This window comes from Macaca thibetana, chromosome 14, assembly GCF_024542745.1.
Source record: "Macaca thibetana thibetana isolate TM-01 chromosome 14, ASM2454274v1, whole genome shotgun sequence".
NCBI classification, from domain to species: Eukaryota; Metazoa; Chordata; class Mammalia; order Primates; family Cercopithecidae; genus Macaca; species Macaca thibetana.
This window is the reverse complement of record NC_065591.1, coordinates 13,556,236-13,570,472: the sequence shown is the minus strand read 5'-3', so window position 1 is coordinate 13,570,472 and position 14,237 is coordinate 13,556,236. Positions and strand designations below refer to the sequence as shown.

The window sequence follows — 14,237 nt, the reverse complement described above, 5'->3', positions numbered from 1 at the left end:
ATCCTACAGTGCCCAGGATAGTCGCCTACCACAAAGAATTACCCCGTCCAAAATGGCATTAGTAGCTTATTTGAGAAACCTGTCCTAGCTTATTAATCAGAATGTGTTATTGATAAATAATATTATTAATCAGAATGTGTTATTGATATATAACTTCTCCCTTCTAGTTAGGTTGGTGGAGCTCAGACTCTGGAAAAAACTGGGAATGTAAAAGGCTGAATGAGTGTAAGCTGAAAGACAAGAGGAATCTTGTTTGGAACTTACTGAAGACAAAATGGAAAAAAAGGAAGGTTGGGGGAGGAAAGACAGTCAAAAGACCACTTTTAGGTCAAAATCTGTAGGGTTCTGTGCTAAGCACCTTATACCTGTTGTTTCACATAATCCTTAAAACTCAGAAATCATTTTAAATTAAATAGCACAGACTGGAGAGGGAGTCTTTGCTTGGGTAGGCAACTTTAACTGGTTTATTAGCACATTCCCCGGAAGGGAAAGGGGGTGTGATTGCTCCTGAAGAGAGACCAAAAGAGCTTTTAATCAAAGCTCAGGAGGAGAGCTGCATTCCACTGTTTCACAGATGCTGTGAGGGTGGCAAAGATGCAGGGCACCCACCGGAAACACAGCCGGCACTCTGTGAAAGGGGAAGGGGCACCAGGAGCGCGGGTGAGCGAGGCTGGAGGTGATTCTGCCCCTTCCCCAGGCTTTCTGGGTGAGTCCATTCCCCCTCTCAGACTCACTGTTAGAACTCAAGGCAAGCCAATTACATTTCGTAATGTCTGTGTCATTCTGATGCTGAGAACGAATCCAGCCTTCTGAATGGTGTTTCTTAACTCCTTTCTTCAACAGAAGAGTTAATGTGTGGAATTAAGTGCAGAACCCATGGCCCTCTGAGGTGGCGGTGATGGTTCAGGTTGTGTTTCTGGGTTCATTCTGGCAGCTCCTCCAAGGAAAGGAGGAAGGAAGCTGGCAGGGTGGGGCTTTGCCATCGCCCTGGCTGGCTATGGTTTCCTTGCCTGATACATTGAGGTCAGCTTCAAAAGAATGCCCAGCCAAGGGTTTAAAGGGCACAGTGGCTCTGTCCTCACAAAACCAGCCTGCATATGAGTTTGCTGAATTCATTTAGGTCCTGCTGAATCTTTCCCATTTGTTCCTTCGCCATTTCAATATTTCAATACTTCCCTAGAGGGGCCCAACCTTCCTGGAGGGCAAAGATGTTGCTAGAGAAAGAAAGCAGCCAGAGGAAGAAGATGACTTTAGAGTAGGCAGCAGTTGGGCAATGATGTTGAAAGGCTGCTTTCAACCTGCCAAGAGCTTGGGGAATTAGAAAAAGAAAAAGAAAAACAAAACTAAAAAAACAAACAAACAAAAAAATTTTTAGGAAAGCTTTTTCTGTGTTCTATATCACTATTATTAGCTGTATATTACTATATATTATTATATTATTAGCTATGTATTAGCTATATATTAAATGTTAATTGAAAGCAATATTGTCATTATTGCTGTGATTATTATGGTTACTTATATACGATGGAATATTGTTATTTATCTATGTTATGATGACTAGCAATATTACTTTCATTAGTTACATATGATTGAAAGCTTCAAAGCAGCATAGGCTTTTTATAAGCATTTTTGCTCATGTTTATGACAATTCTCCAGTGTTGGTATTGCTCCTCTATTTAACACATTAGAAAAATGAGGCTCCAAGAACAGACTGGACGAATAACAGGGCACTTGTAAGTCTCAAACTGGCAATTCACACATAAAGCTCTGTGACGCCTGAACTCTCAGTCATAAGTTGGTTCTTTTTGTGATTTTCCTGAAGTTGCTAGAAGTTTATAGAAAAGGAAGTGCAGGCATATTTCACAAATTTACAACCTGTAAGTTTCACATCCTGTATGGCTGCAAACACTGGAATAAGAAAGGGCTGATGACTTTCAGAAGATGAAGGTATGTAGAAATCATTGATGGGACTATCTGAGAACCCAGACAGACTCTAGCTCCCTCCTGGGAGTTTCTGAGGACTCAGCTGGAACCAATGGCCACAGGTAGATAATGCTGAAAGTCTTTTCTCATCTCACCGTTCCCTTGCTGTGACGTCATTAGAGGAGTAATTTGACTTGAAACTCATTGACAGCAGTTAAGAGACACTAGAGCACTTTGGAAATAGAGTGGGCAAATGGGAGGAGTATCTGGTTTTAACTCTGTTTCTTCTGAATTCTAACTGCATGATGTTTGTGAGTCACTTACCTAAGACTGTGTAATTAATGGGAGCAGAGGTCTTGTCTCTTCAAATGTTCTTAGGCCATTTGCACACTGGGCAGTCTGTGGGCTGAGAATGGTGCAGTGAAAAGAGATCCAAGCTGAGCTCAGCAACAAATACCACAGCCAATGTGGTCTTAATGCTAACCGGAGGAGGATCCAGGATGCGAGCCTATGTGTTATGACTCCAAGACTTGTTTTCATACCTCTACATGTAGCTGCTTCTCCAACCTGAGTAAACTCAGACACGGGCTGGCATTGCCAGGTGGGAAGGTAGGAAGAAGTACCACTACATGTAGCTGCTTCTCCAACCTAAGTGACAATGCCAGGTGGGAAGGTCTGGAGAGATTTATGCGGAGGCTTCAGATTCAAGGAAAGTTGAGATCCAAAACTGGCTTTACAACTTCCCAGCCGTGTGAACAGGGTTGAACAATAAGGATAACTGCAAATATTTCTTCAGCATTAACTCTATGCCACACATATATGCAGCATGTATATTACTTGCATTCATAACTCAAACTTTATTTTCAGTGTTCTTATTTATTACATGTTTTTGCTAACTTACTAACATGCAGAGCTGTGGTAAGGATTAAAACCACTGCATAAGAACTAAGAGCATGTCTAGTAAAATATGATAAACATATTTAAGATGAATGCTAATAGACAAAAAAAAAATGAGCAGAGTGCAGTTGTCTAAAAAATTCATCAAATAAATGGCAATACAGTTGTTGTCAGTAGGACTGGGCAAAGAGACATTGCTGCATATTGCAAATTTTGTGTGACCCTTTGCCTCTGGACATTGGGGCCTCTCAAGATTCACATTGCTGCCACCCTGTGATGTGTTTATTATCTATAATGGACTGTGTCAAACATTATGGAAAAATCCTCAGGAAACCAAGGTTGTGTAGTTTTCACTGTTCCATACTACCAGTTTCTTTCTCTAACAGACAGGCCAAGTCTGGACTAACTGGCAGAAACTGACTTACCAGTTTTGCAGCCAGAACCTGGGAGCTCTGTACTTTTTAAGAGCTGAATCTACTTTTTCTTCCATAGTTGGCAACACCATCATGACATCACAACCTGTTCCCAATGAGACCGTGATAGTGCTCCCATCAAATGTCATCAACTTCTCCCAAGCAGAGAAACCCGAATTCACCAACCAGGGGCAGGATAGCCTGAAGACACGTCTACAGGCAGAAGTCAAAGTTATTGGGGTAAATCTAATTCAGAACATGTTGGAGAGGGGTTGGGGGAAGCGGGAAGAGATGATGTATGTCTTGGGACTGGTCATCTGTCCTGAGTGTGGAGACCCTTAAGTTTTACCAGAGGGACTTTGGAGTAGAAGCCATTTGGAGAAAACTGTCCCAGAACTTTTCCACAAGAGGTTGTCTTAGAAATGTTTTTTCCCTTATTCTGAAGATGAGGAACTGATTTTCTGTTGTTGTCTTTGTCTTGTTGCAGTACAGTGCTTCTCTATATTTTCTTTTACAAAAGTAATGGTGGTAAATAATTATACATTGTATATACATTTTTCTGTATTTCACAACTGCATGCTTAATAATCCACACTGATTCTTTGCAAGGAATTTTTCCCTTACTGTAAACTACAGAAAAAATCTACTTTCTCTCCCTCTTTTCTCCTTACCTTTTTGAGAATGGAAATGATATTCACCTTTTGTTTGTCTGTTTCTCCTCTCATCCAGAGTTTATTAAAGAAGCTGTATTGCATGAAGGGAGGAGAGAAAGAAGGGATCTATCTTGGATTGGGAGGGAAACGCAGAGTTTTGGTTTCTAGAATTGCCTCTGCACTTATGTGATCTGAGGTGAGGCACTCCATTTGACTGGATTTCAGGGCCTGGTGGGACTGGTTTCCTTGCCTCATGTACTATCACATGGGTTTCTGTGAGGCTCATGTGACATAAGGTCTAGAAAACTTCTTGGTAAATGATAATAGAGCTGTGAATCTCTGAGGTGGACGTCCAGGAGGGAAACTACCTCCTAAGACAGAGCTTCCGTTAGACGTGAGAGCATGCAGTATTTGGTTTCTGTCCCTGTTAGTTTGCTAAGGGTGATGGCTTCTGAATGATGAGAACACACGGACACATAGAAGGGGACAATGCACACTGGGGCCTTTCAGGGGGTGGATGATGGGAGGAGGGAGAGGATCAGGAAAAATAACCAATGGGTACTAGGCTTAATACCTGGGTGATGAAATAATCTGTACAACAAACCCCCATGACACAAGTTTACCTATGTAACAAACCTGCACTTTTACCCTTGAACTTAAAATAAAAGTTAAAAATAAAAAATAGAGCTTCCAGAACTTCAGCTTTTGGTTTGTGAACTGCAGTTTCCAAGGAGGTGACCAGAGGGGCAAATTCCATGGCCAGTGGAGTCTGGGAGATGAGGGGAAGGACTTCTGAACCGCCAATCCTTCAGAGAAAGTGAGGGCTTCCAGGTGCCCCCCGTTCTCAGAGAGGTAGAAAGAGAGTTACTAGTCATGCACTCAGAAGTCCTGAGAACTGGCAAAGCAAATCCCAGCAGCTGCTCCGAGCTGGAAGCAGGCGCCGTGAGCAGACCAGGGCCTGAGAGGCAGAAATGCAGACGCCTTCCTGAGCACCTGCCAGACCCCGAGACTGTGGCTTCTGTGGCAGAGCCGCACACCCTCCAGGGTGTCTTTTCTTGTTTCTCACTCCAGAGTTTCCACAGGGTTTGTATCCTCACTGGGATCCTGCAGAAGGCGATAATGCATTAGCGCCATGGGAGAGGCAAAAAAGTCCTGTTTTTTTGTTTGTTGTTTGTTTGTTTTTGACATGGAGTCTCACTCTGTCACCCAGTCTGGAGTGCAATGCCACAATCTCAGCTCACTGCAACCTCCGTCTCCCGGTTCAAGCGATTCTCCTGTCTCAGCCTCCAGAGTAGCTGAGATTACAGGTGCACACCACCACGCCCGGCTGATTTTTGTATTTTTAGTAGAGACGGGGTTTCACTGTGTTGGCCAGGCTGGTCTCGAACTCCTGACCTCAGGTGATCCACCCACCTTGGCCTCCCAAAGTGCTGGGATTACAGGCGTGAGCCACCGTGCCCAGCCTGGCCATGTCTTTACAAATGCTGGTTTTAATCCTCAATCTTCCTTTCTCTTTCCACAGACTATCCAGATCTTGTGTGGTGTGAAGGTATTGAGCTTGGGAATCATTTTGGCATCTGCTTCCTTCTCTCCAAATTTTACCCAAGTGATTTCTATGCTGTTGAAGTCTGCTTACCCATTCATAGCACCCTTGTTGGTGAGTAGTTTCTGAGGAGGGAAGCATGGGGCAAAGAGGGGAGGGAGATGTCAATAGCGTAAACTCTACACCTGCCACCTTGCTATGTTTGATCTGCCGGGAGCAAGGAGTCAATGGTGAAACTTGTTCTCTTGTGTGTGTAGTTCAGGGAGGATTGAGTGGGGTAGGATGGCAGGGCGTTCCTGATTTTAGATCAATTTTTTATCAGACTCAAATATGCATTTCTTTTGAAGATCATCTTATTTTTCACCTTATCATCTTGAGCTATGATGAAGCTAGTGACTTCTCTCCGGGTTTAGGCAAAACATTCATGAATTAGGATAAAGTTGGGAAGGAACTTTTTATATTAAAAAAAAAAGCATCAATGGAAAACATCATACACTCACAGAGAAACCACACAGATGCTTGTGGGACCGTGGAGGAAGGGGAACTGACACCTCTGAGCATTTTGAAAATGCTTTTACTGCATTGACGGATTCCCAGGGAAGGCTGAGCAGATGTCTGTGTTCCAGTGATGGGCTGGAAATTCCTCTGAAATAGCTGCAGCTCTGGGGTTTCAAAACGACTTAGTAGTCCTTTTCTCAAAGAACTGCTTTCTCTTAGATTGAGGCTTTCTCATAATGAAGCTTCTCCTTAAAAGATGTTTTTTCCTTCAACTTCCTGCACCTCAGTACCCGTCATTAGCCCTTGTTTTACATTTGTTTATTTGATGCATCAGGAAGTTCACCTGTTTGTCTATCATATCCATTTGTCTTCTTTTATTAACAGAAGTTTCATTTGGATTTGGATCTCACCAGTTTTCCACAAATGACATTTTTCTATGTCAAGATCCATGCAAGGCTACTACATTACACTGCATTACATTTGGTCATGATGTCTCAGGCTCCTCTAGACTTTCTCAGATTTTCCTTTTGCTTGAGGACTTTGGTAGTTTGAAGTAGTACTGGCTGCGATTTTTATAGAATGTTCCTAAATTGGGGTTTGTCTGATATTTTTCTGATGTTTAGAAAATGGTGCTTTACCTCTGCTGTCCTCAGCCAAAAATTCACCCAAGTCTAAACATCAGAAAAATATCAGCGTGTTGTCACTGACACAATTTACCTTGATCATGGAGCTTTACTGAAGCCAAAATGGGGAAGAAAGGAAGGTTGTGGGAGGAAAGACAGTCAACAGACCACTGTTGGTTTCTCCTCTGTAAAGGTTCCTCCTTTGTAAAGTTACTACTACTAACTACTAAAGTTACTATTGCTTTCTCCGCTGTAAAGTTACTAATTCTTTCCTTCCTCTTTCTATAACCTATTCTTTAAAGGCAAGTCACTAAGCACAGTCCACCTTTGAAGAGGCATCTAGTCCATATTTTATAGACTTGGCATTTGTCTATATAGACAAGTAACTAAATGCCTGGGTTACAAGAATCACAATTTTGCTTTGGTGCTTGTTGCCCTTTCTTCTAACTGTCAAAGAATTTTCTGTTCCTTAAAGGCTCTAAATCTGTAGATCATGAATACTCTAGAGGATGAAAAAAAATTTCTTTCATTTTGTAAACACAACTTTGAAAGTTTCTGCCATCCATTCTTGTCTTTCCTTCTGTTCTCCTTGACCATTTTACCTTAGCCTGGGGAGCCAGCAATGTAAGATCCATGTCTCTGACCTCCCATGTCTGTTAGCTTTTCCCGTCTTTTATTTTCTTTTAAAGAAGACCTAGTAACAACACTTTTCTGCTCTTCCAAAAAATTGAAGAGGAGGGAATACTTACAAACTCATTTTATGAGGCCAGCATTATCTTGATATCAAAGCCAGATAAAAACATTACAAGAAATCTACAGGTTAATATCCCTAATGAACATTGATGCAAAAATCTTCAACAAGATCCTAGCAAACTGAATTCAACCACATATTAAAAGGATCATTCACCATGATCAAGTGAGATTTATATCAGAAATACAAGGATGGTTCAACATATATAATCAAATGTGATGCATCACATCAATATAATGATGGACATAAACCACATGATTCTCTCCAATTCTTTTCTCTTTCCATACCATTGTTTTCATGTCCTTCTCTGAAGAACATCTTAAACCAAAATTTTCTCATTTCATTAAGAAAACGAATATTATTTCCTGGCTGTTAAGATCCTCATTTTGTTTATTTGGATCTATTTCTGCTATCTTTTTTTTTTCTGTTGCTATCTGAAAACTATAGGGGCAAAGAGGATAAATCTATGTCTTTAAATGGATATTACCTCATTGATCATTTGTTCCCCAGGGTTTTTCCCATGAGTTTTCTATAAATATTGTGGTAGTAACATCGCAATTACTCTCTACATGGAAACTGACCTCATCATTTTCTCTTTTATCTTAGTTTGTCATCTCTGGCTTTCTATCAATTATCACAGAGAAAAGGTTAACCAAACTTTTGGTGAGTATAAGAACTACAACCCACAACCCAATGGATCAAAATGAAACTTAGAACTCGTTAAGGTCAGTCTTTTTACTTTGAAAAGTTGAAAACTCAATTCCAGAGCAGTCAGTTGTTAGAGTTAGGAGCCAGGCCTGGAACCTCTGTATCCTTGTTCAGAGCACATTTCTCCAATTATTGCACCCTACATCAAAGTCTGCATTCAAGGAATTATAATATCCCTTCAGACAGTGTCCAAGAATCTATCACAGAAAAATTGTGCTTATTTATGATGCTGTTTTGGTGACAATTGGCCTTCAAATTTAGGTTTTCAACGGCAAGGGAGCTGACAGTATTATAAAGAGGCCTATTTGTTGGGGTTCACTGTTTAAGCCCAGGTGTTACCACCCTTGAAAAAATCGAGTCAACGTGCTGTTTATGTGCAGTACTATCTCTCATTCTTTCATCTATCTCACCAGAAATACTTTTATTTTGTTTGAGTATAAATTCTTGCACCCTAAAAGTTGTCCTTAGTCATTTGTATTGGCTAAGAAAAAAAAAAAAGCTTTACCTGCCTTTATCCCTTATTCCAGCAAAAACTAGAGTTGGAAGTGGCAGGGAGAGAAAAGCTGGATTATAACAAGACGTGTTTCTTGTCTGTAAAGTTTCATTAAGTCTTCACTCAATCCTATATCCCTCAAAGGATTGATGTTAGAGATTATGTGAGAGAATGTCATATCATTTAATTGCACAGAAACTCAATTTGGAAGCTCTGGCTACAAAAATCTCCCAAAGCCAATGAGGAAGTCAGAGAGAATGCCCAGAAAAATGCCAGTTCTTTCTTTCCCTCGTTGGTATTTAATTATTATTTGGAACCCTCAGTTACGATCCAGACCACTAGATCTGTGCTGTGCAATATAACTGTCTATGATGGAAATGAAATGTAACTTTCTATGATGATGGAAATGCACTACAGCTGCACTGTACAACATGGCAGTCACATGTGGCTATCGACGATGTAAAATATGGATAGTGCAACTGAATTTTAAATTTTAATTAATTTTACTTCAAATATAGGTTGCCCATGTGGCTACTGGCAACCATACTGAATAGCCTCGTACAAGAGTAATGTTTTCAAACTTTTAGGAGGAAATAGATGGGCCTCTTACTCCAGAGAACAATCCCACAGTGAACATGCAGGAAGCTCAAGGATGCAGGATGTGGTCTCGGGGTGGGCTCACACTCACCAGAAACATTGAGGCCTTAGTGAGTTCTACTCTTGTCACACATTGTACCAGCCCTTTCTGAGATTGAGGAAGAGTGCCATCTCAAGACAAATCTAGCTTATTCTAAGAAATATATACTCTAGGCATCAAGACTACTATTGGCTACTAGGAGGCCCAAGAGTATAGAGTCAGTCATTATGTTGGGAAATTGGGGCCCCAGAGCATCAACTGGTGAGTTCCTAAAAGAAGAAGTGCCCATATGGGATTAAATAACTCTCTACTGTACAGCTGTGGGGTGTGCCCTGGAGCCTGCCTACCTGTAACTATAGCTTTCAGAAGGCTCTTAGCTCAATTCTCTTTTCTGTGTGAGTTGGAGTAAAGGAAGTCACTTCTGAGGTCGGTTTATTTACTCCCTTCGTTTCATAAATGTAGAAATGAGAACCAGTGTGGGAACTAAAACTAAGAAACTGAGTACCCAAGGGAACAAGCTGGGTCAAGTCTATATTGTGACCTCAATTTTCTGACATACAATCTAGACCTTTTTCCTGTACTTTCCACTGCCTCCCACACATTACACCATCCTTGGGCCTGTACCTAGACCTCTGCCCACAACCACCCCATACTGCACTCAATGTGGCCAATCATATGCCTGCCCAGGTTCCAGGGCCTGCCTGAGACTCAGAACCATCCCCTCACTCATCCTTAAGAGGTGTGCTTTTGAGAGAGGCAATGGGCATTCAAGAGTGAGCTATTAGGTTGGTGCAAATATAACTGCAGTTTTGCCATTGAAAGTAGTGGCAAAAACCGAAATTACTTTTGCACCATGCTAATACACCATCCACCTTTTCTGTATGGTTGATGCTTGCACGAGGGATTTCTGAGTTGGCCAAGAGAGAAACTGCATCTGGTACATTGCCACTTTGCTTTTGGTCACACTCATAGTAATTTTCCAGGCAAGCCTAGTGGAGGCCCTGCTATCTGTCCCAGGGAAAGAATTTAGGAGAGTAACATTCTCTACCACACCACTGAGGTCCTGTTTAAGGGGAACCAGTTCATATATTCATTCATTCAGCCAAGTTTTACGTTGCAGATTCTGAGATTTTTGCTGGACAATGGAGAGGCATACAGCAAGAAACGATCCTTCCCAGCCTTCCTGAGGGAGACAGATAAGGGAATAACTTGCAATGTAATGGCAAAAAGGGGTGAGAGAAATTCGCAGCTCATTGGGAATGATCCTTAACCAGCATGTCTCTTTCAGGTGCATAGCAGCCTGGCTGGAAGCATTCTGAGTGCTCTGTTGGCCCTGGTGGGTTTCATTCTCCTGTCTGTCAACCTGGCTGCATTAAATCCCGCCTCACTGCAGTGTGAGTTGGACAAAAGGAATATACCAACCAGACTTCTTTCTTATGATGATTATAATTTGCCTTACACCACGGACTGCTACAAAGCCAAAGCCAGTCTGGCTGTAAGCATTTTTTAGATGGGGTGTTCTAATTTTATGAGGTTTCTGAAAGCCTTGATTTCTTATTATTCCGTCCTTTGAAAATCTCTCTGTTAATTCTGGTTTGGGCATATGGAGGAAGGCCAGGGTTATGTAAATCAAAGGGGGACTGCATGGATGAGATTAAGGGGATTACATACTAATAGAGTGGAATTGAAAATGTCAAATAAGGTTGATGATGAAAAACTAAAACTTATTGTTTGTAGAGTTTCTTAATTATTAAACTAATCTAATTTTGGAGGCATAAATTACAAGTTTGTCAAACTGAGAATGTTGGTACATAAAGTGGTGAATTCAGATTGGCAAACAGAGCAGAAAGATCTGGGTGATCGGAAAATGCCAACAAGAAAACGTGGTATGTGTGTGTGGTAGGGGGTCAGTTTGGTCTAAAAAGACATCAGACTAAAGACGAAGAAACAGAATAGGAAATAGGGGGTTAGATGGTAAGGGCTTCTCCTTCTAATGATTACAATAATAAATAATACTAATCAGGTGAGACAGTAACATTATTATTGCTTTTTGTTATAGCTGAAAGAAGTGTGATACATTAAATCAGGAGATAAGAAATACAGGGAGTCATGGGGTCAGGAGATCGAGACCATCCTGGCTAACACGGTGAAACCCCATCTCTACTAAAAATACAAAAAATTAGCCGGGCGAGGTAGCGGGCGCCTGTGGTCCCAGCTACTCGGGAGGCTGAGGGAGAATGGCGTGAACCCGGGAGGCGGAGCTTGCAGTGAGCCGAAATTGCACCACCACACCCCTGCCTGGGCGACAGAGCGAGACTCCATCTCAAAAAAAAAAAAAAAAAAAAAAAGAAATACAGGGAGATGGAGAGTGTAACTGATAATTATTGCAGGAGAATTCTCTCTTTGGAAGAAGAAAAACAATTAAGTTTGGCTAACAGAAATAGTATGTCTGAAGTTGAAAGATTAAGGGGTATGTGCATGGTCAGCAATACACTGAGAGGAAAACAGGCAACATAAAAGTAAAGAAGTTGCAGAATATTTATTGTCCTGCAATCATAAAAATGAGATTAGCCAAAAATTCAGCTGGAAGATGGACACACAGAAAGGTCTGGTCAAAGTCATGCTTGTACAGCACCCATTATAAAGTAGGCCTTCCTCCCAAGGTAATGGTATAATAAGGAAAAAGTGCATGCAAATGAGGCTGACAGTAATTGGCACAAATTAACACCGGGCACAGCCAATTCTACCTTGGGAAAAATTCTGGAGAGAAATTTGAGAGAAATTTGGTAGTGATAAAGATGATGGGATGATTTTACATTGGAAATAAGAGAGCTTCTGTTGAGCTTGCTTGCTGGAACTATTTCTAAGGTAACGGACACAAGGTGTATCTTCTCTTTAACTGTGTGTAAATACCACAAAACAAAAGTTCATGTGATCAAATTATCTCCCTTTATTATCAGATGGCCAGTTCTACACAAAGAATGTCTCAGGACAGAAATGGTAGAACCCATCCTTGTGAGTTGAGATGTTGGTGATTAGCAACTCTGACAGTTTACTACCTTCACGGTTTTTTTCCAAGTCTTAAAGCCACCAAATAAATAAATAAATAAATAAATAAATAAAATAAAAAATAAACAACAATAAAAATAAAAAACATCCAAAGGGGTTCGGAGACATAGACAGGGATGTCAATACTGAATTTTACAAAGGGCTTACACAGCCAAAACCTCCTTGATCCTCACAAATCTCTGAGAAATAAATGTTAGTAGGCATGTTTGATACATGAGGAAACAGGAGCCAGAGAAAGAGAGAGACTTGTCCAGGCTTACACAGCTACTCAACAGTAAAGGTGAGACTAGAACGGAGCTGCTGATTCTCAGTCCTGGTAGTTATTACACCACTCTGCTCTCTTACTGAGTGAACAATGTCATCACAACTATCTACGTCTCAAAGAAGTAAGACACAAGAGGATGGAGTGGATTAGTTGATTTAGTTACTACTCATCTTCCCTTCTCAAGCAAATGAATGAGTGAAGGAGTTGAATTAAGACATTTGTGAGGAGGAGCAGTTTTGTTTTCCTGATGGTGTCGTTACTTCATTCTCTAACGGTTGAGGTGGTCTTCTTCTCTGTGGTCACCTCTCAGCTAGGCATGAAAGCTTCGGCTGACCCAAGCACCACCAATATTTTATTTCTTGACTTTCAGGGAACTCTGTCTCTGATGCTGATTTGCACTCTGCTGGAATTCTGCCTAGCTGTGCTCACTGCTGTGCTGCGGTGGAAACAGACTCTGTCTGACTTCCCTGGGTGAGTGCGCTGGCCAGCCTCGCTTAATCTTGCCTAGTGTATCTTATCTCTGCACTGTGTTGAGTACGTCACCAAGAGTGGCAGAAGGAACAATCAGCCAGTCATGAGATACACATGGGAGGTCGTTTAAATGGTGATGGAAGACAGAGAAGAAAAGCAGATGGCAATTGAGTAGCTGACAAGCTGAGAGTTCACTGGATATGAAAATAGTTCAAATGAGAAATCAACTGGTTCAATTTCCCATTTTGTCAATGAAGGGAATGAGACTCTGGGAAGTTAAATGACTTGCCTGGCATTATACTATGAGTTTGTGCCTGTGCTGAGGACACTAGAACTGGGCTTGCCTCCCTTCTAAGCAGAAACAATTTCTGCCACAACCCCTAGTCTCTTTAATAGTATTGACTTGGTAAAGGGCCTTTACACATGTGACTGGATCCAGTGAATGTCTTATGCTCTGCTTTTCCTTCTGGTGATTTTAAAATTCTTTTTCCTTTTAAAAGATATATTAAAAATGTACTGTTGAATCAAATTCCAAGAGATACCACCCCTACGGACTTATGGCTTTTTTTAACTGAATTTGAAAGCCTTGATTTATCCAGAATTTTATTATAGAGAATAGAATGAAGACTAGACTGATAAATTGCAATTATTTGAAGAACCTAGTGATCTGTTCTACTTATCTTGGATTAGCTAAGAATTCTACGTATACAGTTGGAAAAATGGCATATATACATCTATCTTGAACCTGAGTAAAGTCTGAAGACCTAACATACTTTGTTTCTTCTAGAGTGTGCTTTTCCTGCCTCACAGTTACTCCTGTCCCCAAAGATGACTCATGATGCTGGATATGAAGAGCTATTGACTTCTTGGGGAAAAAAGGGAGAAATATTAATTGGAAAGTTGATTTTTATGATAATATGGAAAACCTAACCATTATAAAAAGGTGAACTTGAGTTTCCTAAATGTAAGCATTTAAAGTAATGAATATTTGTTTTAAAAAAGTATTTCACTGTCATTTATGATATGTGTTCATTGGGGGATCTCTTGGTTTGCCTGATATTGACTTCAGCAAAAGCGCGGGGCTGTAAATTACCATTTACTAGGCTAGCCAAATAGTCTTAGACATGTCCCAGAAAACTAGGCAGAATGATGATTCAATGGATCATGGTGAAGCAAAGGATACAGCTTTTTCTTATACCCCTCAATTGTCAACAGGAGTTAACTGATTTGCTGTGGTGCTCAGACTCTTTTGTCACAGGTGCTACTGATTTATCCCATGTATTTTACTCATTAG

General features: G+C 40.9%; 1 protein-coding gene across 2 annotated transcripts; it reads left to right on the top strand.

The window, feature by feature from the left end:
• Positions 1–1,932: 1,932 nt before the first annotated feature.
• Positions 1,933–13,880, top strand: LOC126935508 (membrane-spanning 4-domains subfamily A member 6A-like). Of its 2 annotated transcripts, none has more exons than XM_050757011.1 (7): positions 1,933–2,045; positions 3,313–3,473; positions 5,408–5,542; positions 7,907–7,963; positions 10,427–10,633; positions 12,843–12,943; positions 13,731–13,880. In XM_050757011.1, exons 1-7 carry the CDS (start codon positions 2,036–2,038, stop codon positions 13,780–13,782), a joined length of 723 nt encoding a protein of 240 aa, XP_050612968.1. In that variant the 5' UTR covers positions 1,933–2,035; the 3' UTR covers positions 13,783–13,880. The 2 variants fall into 2 exon arrangements, with proteins under 2 accessions (XP_050612968.1, XP_050612970.1); XM_050757013.1 differs by having other exon boundaries at positions 10,427–10,532; positions 13,731–13,826.
• Positions 13,881–14,237: the final 357 nt, after the last annotated feature.